This window comes from Gobius niger (assembly GCF_951799975.1).
Source record: "Gobius niger genome assembly, chromosome: 16".
NCBI lineage: Eukaryota > Metazoa > Chordata > Actinopteri > Gobiiformes > Gobiidae > Gobius > Gobius niger.
The window spans coordinates 26,378,970-26,390,373 of NC_136867.1; the positions used below are offsets into that span (position 1 = coordinate 26,378,970).

Genomic DNA, 11,404 nt, shown 5'->3' on the forward strand with positions numbered 1-11,404 from the left:
TGGGTCAGACTGTTTTTACTGCAGGCTACTAGTTACCATAGACATGCACTAGCCTAGCACTAGCCTAGCACCACGAAACTCTTCAAATATAAGTCTGAAGAGTTTCAGAATAAAAAAAAAAATCTCCAGAAATCAACAACACTTTGGATAACTAGGAAATGAGGCCCTATGTCAAAAATCCTGAAATATCCCTTTAATATAGAAGCTGCAGTTACGTTACAGTAACTGTTCGATGGAATGTTCCTAAATCCAAATAAATTAGATATACATATGAGGGATTAAATATAGGTTTAGGTTTTTAGGTAGTATTTGGGAATTAAAAATGGCTTTAAAAAACATTAAATTTGACTTGCTTCTTTCTGCACAAACCTTGCTGATACTCAAAGGCACAATATCAGGAAGCCAGTAAATTAAAGTGTATAATTTTATGTGGCTATTTCTCAACTTTCAGGGTCACTTTTTTAGAAACGCAAACAAAAACTCGCCTGCAAGTTCATGAATTTGATACAAATGCTTTATAATTATATGCCGTATTATATTTCCACAAATATCTGAGTTTACAATATACTAAAGGAGGCTAAAATAGGGACATAGGACTTTGAAAGCAACACATGTTTTAAGTGGATGTATTTATTTATTTTTTCGAGGTTGTTTATGGATTCCTGCTTTATTTCTTTGTTGATGTGTCTGTTTATTTGCTGCTAAGTCATTGTGGGAATCGTTTCCACCCCATGAGAGCAGACCGTTTGAACATAATGTATGCGCTCGTCCTTTCACTGAGATGTGGGGCAGCCTTTGTTTACACGCCCCCAATGCAACAATAGAAATGTACACTGAGGATGAGAAATGCTATGGGCAAGACACAAAGGGCTGATTATTACTGGGCTGCTGTCTGGGCTGGACGAGTGTAGTAGTAGAAGTGATAGTTTTAGTAACGGGAAAATACATCAACCGTCTGGAAATGTTCATGTATCTGTTCAAATATAACACTTTAAGTCTGTAATTAGCCTGTCTTCCTCGCTATTTGCTCTTTTTGGGCTGTAAACATCACACATTCTTTTGAATACAGGAAACTGTTTAAGGAAAGTTATCAAAAATGTTTTGCAGTTTATTCATTTTTATATTAGTTAGATTAGTTAGAAATGAATCTGTTCCAATGCCAGACGCGGTGGAACATACCAACTTCAACCAAAGAGGGCAGTAATGAGACAAATTACTGATGGCATGTTAAAGAGCAGGTATTTTACACTTTGCTGGGTAGAAAATGCCACAAGAGAAGAGATTCGTGAAAGATGTGCTAGCGACTTAAAAAACACAACATTGTAACATGTTAAACAGCTCTAAAAAGTAATTTTTGCATAATACCCCCCCTTTAAAAACTTTGTACAGGTTAATGCCATAGAAATATTGTATCCTAATGTATGTGGACAGTTTGCAAGTCCAGGAGAGTTTTCAGAGCCTGGTAGCATTAGCCTTCTCAATGTATTTTCCCTATAGCCTGTTAGCATTAGCCATCAAACATCGCAAATTATGAACGATCCAGATTATCTTCAGCTGTTGTTGACCTTCGACCACATATAGGTTAAAGCGTCATGGATTCACGCTCTGAGATTTTATTTTAGATACGAACTGGCCTCTAAAAGTGTGCCCTGAGCTAAATGCTAACTCAAATTCAGTTAAAGGCCGCTAAAGGTATTTCTGTAATTTCTATGATTAACACTTCACCAGAAGAGACGTCTTGTGTTTGTAGACCAGGGGTGTCCAAGTAAATTTCCCCGGGGCCAAAATATATTATGATTGTATTGCCAGGATCCATAAACAAAAGTTCCATAAAACATGTTTTAATTGGGAAAATACTATTATTTTCAATAAATGACTAATGAGCCTGACAGGACTGTACGGCTCACACTTGTATCACACTTGCAAGCCTGTGTCCCAAGTTCCTGCTACATAGTCATTATTCATTCATCCACACAGGTAGCCACAGCTGCCCTGGGGCAGACTGTCCATTTACCAAGTGGCTATAATGTGTTGTTTATATCCTGATCTCTAATTATGCCAGTGCCCTCTGCTGGACATGTATGGAATTCCTTTCTTTATTTTTTGCGGCCCCCTAGTGGCTGGAGTGAGCATTATGGTTATTTCTTTAAAAAAATCATAAATCCACATAGGAATGAGCAGGACTTCCTTTCTTTTTTTACATACTCAGGAATTTGTGCCCTACAAGTCGTTGGGTTCCGACTGTGGGGGGACCCCTGTTTTATGCTACAGAGGCTAAAGGCTAACAGTAATTTGACGCTAACTAACGGTAAAATAACACCAACAACTGAACTCATTTTTGTGAAACACACACGACATTTATTCAAGTTTTCTTCTGTTTTGCACACTGTTTTACAATAAAATATGAACAGGAAGTACCACAACAGTAAGTTAACCACAAACAACCTGCGAACAGACGCCTTTTACAAGACTGAAAGAAGCATTCACCCCTGACCCAGATCACGAGATGTGGATCTTCATGATTGTGAAACAGGGCAGAGTTTTTTTATTTGTTCATAAAATACTAAAAATAGCTGAAATAGTAAAATAGCGTTAGCTGTTGATCCCGGAGAGGATGCGGTAGACGGAGGGCCGGTCGATGGGGCTCTGACAGGAGTGAGAGAACAGGACTGAGCCGTGTTCGTCCAGCACAAAGTCTCCTCCCAACTGAAACGCAAAATTATCAATTACAATGAAAATTTACGACAGATTCCAGCAAAATCTCAACCGTGAATGAAGGAAAAGGTGGAGTTGGAATCCATAATAAAAAGTCCCACCTGAAACATATCGTCCTGGATGGAGGCCTGTTCTTTGGGGAACTCCATGTCCTGAGCCACGTGTTCTCCATAAACCAACATGTTTCTGAAGTTCAGGACCTTCCACAGAGACGAGCCCAGGCTGAAGGCGATGTACAGCTGCCCCACACCACAGAGAGAGATGGAATATTACAAAACTGTCAATCAAAGGGAGCCAGTGGCCTTCACGTCTGCTCTGACCTGTCTCTGAGGGTCCAGCAGTAGGTCGTAGGCGCAGCCCGTCTCTTTGATCCAGTGCGCGGCTCCGTCCCGACACCCGAAAGACACGACCACCACGCGCACGCCCTGGGACAGCAGCAGCTTCTGTGAGCGGTCAGAGTAAATCCACTGTGAGACCAAAAAACAGACACGAGTTCATTCTTCTGTAAACGAGAGGACCGGACCTGGTTCTTGTGCAGCTCCTTCAGGTGGAGGCGACAGAACAGGCAGGCGAACTGACGGATCAGAACCAGCAGCAGCTTCTCGTCCTTCTGCAGGAAGTCCCCCAACATCACCTCCCTGCAGAAAGAAGCTGGATTTTAGATACTTTGCACCAACTTAAACTTTGCTTCCTCTCCTTTAACCCCTTAACTCCCACCTGAACCGAGCACATTTTCTCCAGTTTGGCTTTACCCCAGTCCAAAAGCTTCTGGAAAAAAGGTATGAGAATAGCGACAAAACTGAGACGAAAACAATGATGGAAATGTGACAAAAAAGTGAGAAAACATGGACAAAAAAGTGATGAAAAAATGGCAAAAATATGACAAAAATGTGATAAAAAATTGATAAAAAATGGACAAAAAAATGACAAAAATATGACAAAAAAACGACAAAAATGTGACAAAAAAATGACAAAAATTTGATAAAAAATTGACCAAAAAATGACTAAAAATTGACAAAAAATTAAAAAAAAAATTACAAAAATGTGACAAAAATGTGATGCAAAATTGACGAAAAAATGACAAAAATGTGACAACAAAATTACAAAAATGTGAGAAAATTTGACCAAAAAATTACAAAAAATGGACAAAAAATTACAAAAAATGTGACAAAAATGTGATACAAAATTGATGAAAAAATGAAAAAAAAAGTTACAAAAATGAGTTGAATACCCAACAAAAAAATGATTAGAAAAAAAATCTGATGACGTGAGGAAAAAGATCATCTCGGGAGTTAAAACGTAGTGACCCAAATAAAAGTCAAAAAATACTTGGACAAAATGTCACTTGTTTGAGAGTAAAACTTCATGTCTTCATTCATGTTCCAGCGGTGACATAAATGATGAGAAACAAATCTTGTAATAAGGTGGAAATCATAATATTTCCCAAGAAATACCATAAAATGTATTAAATATACTGTATATAATTCTGAAGAAAAAGGGGAACGAAACAACTACATATATTTTATGTGTCACGTGAAGCTTTTAAAAGATGTACTCACAGTGGCACAAGTAAACACTTAAAGGGACTAGATGCAAGTTGGTCATTTTATTCTCACTACTGCCACCTCAGGTCATACGTGGAACTGCAGCTTCTATATTAAGCTCGTGCATGGACAGGTCTGGGCTCATTCTACCTATTAGGACATGGCTGGAACATGTAGGGGAGGAAAATACATAGCATTTTTAAACTCAGTATAGTCCCTTTAAGTTCTGAATGATAAAACTAAAAAAGTTATGTAAAGTTCAAATAAGTTGATAAAAATAAAAGGACGCTCACGCACCGTCCGGAGCGCGCGCAGGTGAGGGGCAGGTGTGGGGAGATGGACTGCGGGTGGCGCTGGTCGATCTGAGGTCCGAGCTGCAGGTCCTGGTCCAAACACTTTAGGAAACGGTCCCACTGCAGCTGTTTACGTCACACACAACACGCAAACAACACGTGAGACACATGTGACAAGACAGACGTGTGAAAAACTTCAAACTCTCTCACCTCCAGCTCTTCAAAGCCGCGAAGGGCGTCGGCTACTTCTGTAGAACTGGAAAAGAGATACAAATATCAGGACGTTTCACTCTTGAAGGAAACACTTTTTGCTCCATTACAGGGGCTAGATGCAAGTTAGCCATTTTATGCTCACTACTGCCACCTCAGGTCATATGTGTAACTGCAGCTTCTATATTAAGCTCGTGCATGACGGCACTTTGGACTCAAAGTAACACGTTTTTTAGTGACAGTGCAGGATTTTAGAGGCAGTTGTGGTGATCAGGTCTGAGCTCAATCTACACATTAGGACATGGCTGGAACATGTAGTGGAAGGAATATACATAATTTTGACATTTTTTAACTCTGTATAGTCCCTTTAAATATTACAGATACAGTTCTTCTACTTTTTAGATGTAACTTACCCAGACTGGCTTTTCCACAGGTCTTCTGCATCCTTTAGTGTCTTCACCGACAAACTGTGGGCATAAAAACATAGATAAACTTTGCCCCAGAAGGCGACACAAGTTATTTATTGACTCGATCACAAACGGTGGATTCAAAGTGGACAAATCCAGAGCCGTGGGAAGATATTTTAGTTAGGGGGCGCTGAGGGTCAAAATTTACCCCCAAAATACTTTTTCTGTGCATAAATCCTATTTATTAACCTCTTAACTCCCGCCTGAACCGAGAGCATTTTCTCCAGTTCAGCTTTACCCAAATCCTGTAGGCCAGTGTAACACCTCATTTGAAAGACCGACAAAACTAAATTGATCCTTTTCCTCACATCAGATTTTTTTTCATCACTTTTTTTTTGGGCAGTCATCTCATTTTTGTCAAATTTTTGTGACTTTTTTGTGACTTTTTCATCAAATTATTTGCATTTTTTTTGTCAAATTCTTATCACTTTTTCATCAATTTTTTCTCAATAATTTGTTAAATTTTTCTCACTGTTTTGTCAAATTTTGGTCCATTTTTGTCATTTTTTGTAAATTTTTTGTCACTTTTTCGTCAAATTTTTGTCATTTAAAAAAAGAAATTGTCACTTTTTCGTCAATGTTTTCTCACTTTTTTCACATTTCCATCATTGTTTTCGTCTTAGTTTTGTTGCTATTTTAACACCTTTTTTCCAGAAGCTTTTGGACTGGGGTAAAGCTGGAGAAAATATGCTCGGTTCAGGTGGGAGTTAAGGGGTTAATATTGCCTGCAGTTCACAAACTGTCCACCAGGGGGTGCTGAAGCGCCCTCAGCACCCTGGGTTCCCACGGCCTTGGACATATCCTCATATTATCGCTTTTAAACCTGCTTTGGGTCCTCAATTATGACATTTTACGTTTCAACTTTTAATCTTGTGTACGGGAATCACCGAGGAATGTGTTGGATTGTGTTCAGCTGGAGAATTATCTGCTTAAACGGCACACGAGCAAATCAATGGCGCTGCAATAAACACTTACTCACAATAAATCCAACTTAATTATCGAGCACGTTTTAACACGAATGAAGCCAAATACTACCCCAGGTCTGGTTAAAAGCTCTAAAACGTTTTAATTAAATCAGCTTAATGAAATGAGAGAGGACACAGTGCTTCTTTGTGGCGGCTCCGGGCGGTCATTACATTTGGAATTTACGACTTGTAAGTGTTGTTTGGTCAGTGGGACTTCGTAGCTCCTGCTTGAACAGTGTGAGGGACGTGTAAAGTGATCTGTGTGACCTTCCTCTTCACTGTGAGGCTGCAGGGTTAGTGGGGGGGGAGGGGGGTCAGGGCTGGTCATGTGATTTCAGAGGTTGGTGTGGAAGAGGTTTTGGATTTGAATTTTACAGCTAAGAAACGAAACAAGATCAACGTCTTTGATAAGGGCTGATAAAAAGAATGCGATGATCGATACATTTAAAAAGGTAAGAAATTTGGTCCTTCATCCATTTTGGGCCAAAACAAGAAAAAAAAATACAAAATCAGGATCAAAACGAGGCGAAAAGGTGGTGATGGGCGAGTGAAGGCTTTCCTGGTAAAAGATTCTGAGCTTTAGAGCTGCTTCATTCTGTTTGAACACTGACCTCTTGTGGACAAACTTTATTATTGTGACTTCTCATGAAAACTTTTACCACATGAACGCAGTTAAAGGTGCATTATGCCACTTTTAATGGGAAAAGACAGTTGATATTTGTGTGTTTTTAACCTTGTAGTGACCCAGCGGCTGTGTGAGCGGTCAGCATGGAGGCTCTACTTTCCATCACAGTGGTCTCCAGGACGCTCCAGGATCAATTGTTTGGAAAGTTTTCCCTGCTCAACAGAAAACCTACTCAACAAGTGATCCTGGAGCTTTGCACACAGGCCACCGTGACATCGAAAGTACAGGTGTCATGCAGATCACTCATGGCGGTGACACAGCGGTTAGCAATCGTGTTTCAAAGCTAGAAGGTCCAAGTTCGATTCCCACCAGGACGGGGCCTTTCTGTGTGGAGTTTGCATGTTCTCCCTGTGTTAGGCTTCTTCCAGGTATACTCCAGTTTCCCCTACTACTAAAAACATGTACAATAGGCCAGAATGAATGAGAGTGTGTGTGAGTGTGCACATGGGGGACTATGGATGGAAATCAGCCCATTGCTACAATCCGGTGTGGCTTGTTTACATGCATGAGACCCATGTATGTTCATTGACATGCACTGTCCCGACCAAATAAACCAATACATAAAATACACCAAAAAAAAGTTGTATTATGCACCTTTAAAGAGACTAGTTGCAAGTTGGTCGTTTTATGCTCACTACTGCCACCTCAGGTCTTATGTGTAACTGCAGTCTCTATATTAAAGGAGCTAGATGAAAGTTGTCCATTTTTTTATTGACCTTTTATTTAACCAAGATAGTCCCACTGAGATTAAGAATCTCTTTTTCAGGAGAGTCCTGGCCCCAGAGGGGAATCTATTGTACATGTTTTTAGTGGTAGGGGAAACCGGAGTACCCGGAGGAAACCTACACAGACACGGGGAGAACATGCAAACTCCACACAGAAAGGCCCCGTCCAGGTGGGAATCGAACCCGGGACCTTCTAACTGTGAGGCATGAGGGCTAACCACTGCGCCACCGTGCAGCCGTTTAATACTCACTACTGCCACCTCAGGTCTTACGTGTAACTGCAGTCTCTATATTATGTGGTGAACTGATCTGGGCTCATTCTACACATTAGGACATGTCTGGAACATGTAGGGGGAGGAAAATACTTAGTTTTAACATGTTTAAACTCTGTATAGTCCCTTTAAATGGGAAAGCAGGAAAATGCATTGCTGCAGTTTACTTCAAAGGCGATGTACTGAAACTCTCTGAAAGACATTTGACACTTTAGTCACATGACCAGCTGTTACCAAAACAAACTCTGGCCCAGTGCTTCAAAGCAAACGGCTTCAGGAAGAAGAGCGACACAAGCACCAGAGTTCTTGAAAAATAAAGAAATGCTCCTGCACATGGTCTCTTCTGACTTTTGTTGCAACGTTTCGGTCACACTGTTGCAATAAAAATGAGAAAAAAGATTGAGACAGCGTATTTATTTTTCAAGTTAACTCCTCCTCTCTTGCAGAGCTACAGTGCGACCCATCACTATAAAAATTTAACTAAATCATGACTTAGATTGATTTTAAAGTGACTATGCGGAGTTTAAAAATTTTCAAAGTAAGTATTTTCCTCCCCCTACATGTTCCAGCCATGTCCTAATGTAGAATGAGCCCAGACCTGTTCACCACAACTGCCTCTAAAGTCCTGCACTGACATTCAAAAAGGTGTTAACCTCTTAACTCCCGCCTGAACCGAGAGGATCTTTATCCTCACGTAAGATTTTTTTCCCATCATTTTTTTGTTGGGTTTTCAACTCATTTTTGTAACTTTTTTGTCATTTTTTGTCACATTTTTGTCATTTTTTTGTCCATTTTTTGTATTAAAAAATTTTTAAAAAAATATCACATTTTTGTTTTGGTTTTTTTAATCACATTTTTGTCATTTTACCGTCAATTTTTTATTAGATTTTAGTCATTTTTTTGTCACATTTTTGTCATTTTTTTGTCACATTTTTATCACATTTTTGTCATTTTTTCATCAATTTTTTGTCACTTTTTTGTCAATGTTTTCTCACTTTTTTGTCACATTTCCCACATTGTTTTTGTCTCAGTTTTATTGCTATTTTCACAGCTTTTTTCCAGAAGCTTTTGGACTGGGGTAAAGCCAAACTGGAGGAAATGTGCTCGGTTCAGGTGGGAGTTACGGGGTTAATTCAGGTCTGAAGTGCCGTCATGCACAAGCTTAATATAGAAGCTGCAGTTACACGTATGACCTGAGGTGGCAGTAGTGAGTATAAAATGCTCGCATCTAGCCTCTTGAGACACATTTCTAAGTTCCCTTGCCTGCGTTTGCAAAAATATTGTAAATCTCAGACAGATGGAGGCGACTTGGATGATTTTGCATATTGTCATTGCGGTAACGATCATTTGTGGAAGCCTCGTGTGCGGCCCAGAGTCTGACCTCCTGAAGAGCTCGGCTGCAGCGTCGATGAGGCCGAGCAGGGACTGTTTCTTTTCTATTCGGATCTGCAGACGGATGTAGTCCTGCAGCGAACCTGGGGACGGATGTGAGGTTCAGGTCAGACATCTTTTCATTGGAGAAACAAGTTAAATCATTGGGTGGCTTATGTGGGCACCATGGCATTTAGTGTCTATCAATTGGCAAAAATGTCTGTACTTTTTTATTTATATTTATCATCATTTACATCATCACAAATCTGTAATCCATCCCACAGACCAAAACGGGTTTGAACAGATCATTAGGGACCAGCCTTTGTAGTCAAATGTCCCAAAACCTTTGTAACAAATCACAGCTTGTTCCCAAAACAGTCATATGACCTGCTCCCTCTGATCACATGACTGCTGAGCCCTTCAAAATAAAACATCCAATCACTTTTCACACACATACATCAACTTTTTCACCAAGAAACAAACTATTTTATGATCTACTTTGAGCTAAACTAAAAAGGAGCAAACATTCTGGGGGAAAAAAATCAAGTTAAAACATTATTCTTTACTTTGAGATATGTACTTTTGTAATGTCATGAAACGAAAGGGGAATATAACACATAACAGGCTTTTCCCTAAGATTTGTTTGCAAGGCTTCTACCCCCATCCCTCACAACAACTCAACCCCCCAAAACTCTTTTCACTCACACTCTTCCAAATCTTCTGTCTTTTTTGTGCTAATTCCGTTTAAAAAAAAAAGTTCCCACCTTCTTTGCTCTGCTTCTCCGCCAGCTCCAGGAGACACTTTCCCTTCTCTGTGAAACATTTCAAAGCGGCGACGAGCGAAAGTGCCTTGGAGTCCACTTCTTGTGCAGCTGCGGTGGGCTCCTCCATGGCTCTGCTGTTGTGTCTGAGTGGAGATAAAGGCGGGGCTTCGAGTCTCTGACCCCGAGTAACCCCTGCCTCAAAGTCCAAACCAGGAAATGAGTGCAGGTCGGAGCAAAGTGGAGGGATTTGGACACAAAGTAGAATCCATTTGTGCTTTCAGGAATGTGAGATGAGAAGAGAAGAAGTTTTGTTGATCTAAGATACGTTTCCAGTGCTTTGAGTTACTTCCTGATTCCCTACAGCAGGTCAGACAGGACAAACTAAAGGAGAAGTTTACTCAAAGGTACAGATGTGCAGCTGAATTTGCTACAGATAAAAGGTGGAATTTCAATATTACTTTTACGATAAGATAAGACTATTGATCTCACAATGTTCCATCAGCTCTCAAGAATCACTCAGGGGCTGTTTTGGAGTTTGGACTTAAAGGAGCGATACCTGAATTTAGTTTTGTCCTTTAGTATATTGTAAATTCAGACATTTGTGGGGAAAACACTGTAGATGAAATTATAAAACATTTATGTTATGAACTTGCAGGACAGTTTTCTCGCATTTTTGAGTAAGTGAAGTCCCTGAGAAAAACTGAGATGCTAAAAATGTGTTAGGAAGATTGGGGATGAGTTTGTGCCTCAACCAACATTTTAATTTAGTGGTTTCCTCACTCAAAAAGTCAGGTAAAAGGCCTTTAATGAGACTAGATGCAAGTTGGCCATTTCATACTCACTACTGCCACCTCAGGTCATCCGTGTAACTGCACCTTCTATATTAAGCTTGTGCATGACGGCACTTCAGACCCGAAGTAACTTGTAGAGGGAGGAAAATACATAATTTTAACATTTCTGAATTCCGTAGAGTCCCTTTAACCTGTAACCTGATACGAGCACAGTTTTTACAGTTTGGCTTTACCCAAATCTAACAGCTTAAAGGGAAAATGCATCAAAAGAGCGGTGAAAACGAGGATGAAAAAGCAACAAAAAACTACAAAAACATGACCAAAAAAGGCAATATAAAAGTTACGATCACTTTTGTAGGTCTTAGCTTTCAAATGAGGCGTACACTGTTGTTGCTCTCCAGTCCACAAGCTTCAAGATTTGGGTAAAGCTGAACTGGAGAATATGCGCTCGGTTCAGGAGGGGAAGTTCGGGTTAGAGTTTAAAGATGCACTATGCAACTTTTTATGTGAAAACAAAAGTTGACCTTTCAGTGACCCCGCGGACGCTCGTGTGGTTAGCATAGCACCTTTAAGACGCTCCGAAAGCCTACCAGAAACCCTAA

General features: G+C 40.0%; 1 protein-coding gene across 1 annotated transcript; it reads right to left on the reverse strand.

Annotated features, from left to right (window-relative positions):
• Positions 1–2,539: 2,539 nt before the first annotated feature.
• Positions 2,540–10,280, reverse strand: LOC306975915 (peroxiredoxin-like 2C). The gene is made up of 9 exons (XM_079573718.1): positions 10,012–10,280; positions 9,258–9,351; positions 5,176–5,229; positions 4,763–4,808; positions 4,557–4,678; positions 3,239–3,353; positions 3,036–3,158; positions 2,817–2,954; positions 2,540–2,706 (listed from the first exon to the last, which is right to left on the reverse strand). The coding sequence occupies exons 1-9, from the start codon at positions 10,136–10,138 to the stop codon at positions 2,593–2,595; spliced, it is 933 nt and encodes a 310-aa protein (XP_079429844.1). The 5' UTR covers positions 10,139–10,280; the 3' UTR covers positions 2,540–2,592.
• Positions 10,281–11,404: the final 1,124 nt, after the last annotated feature.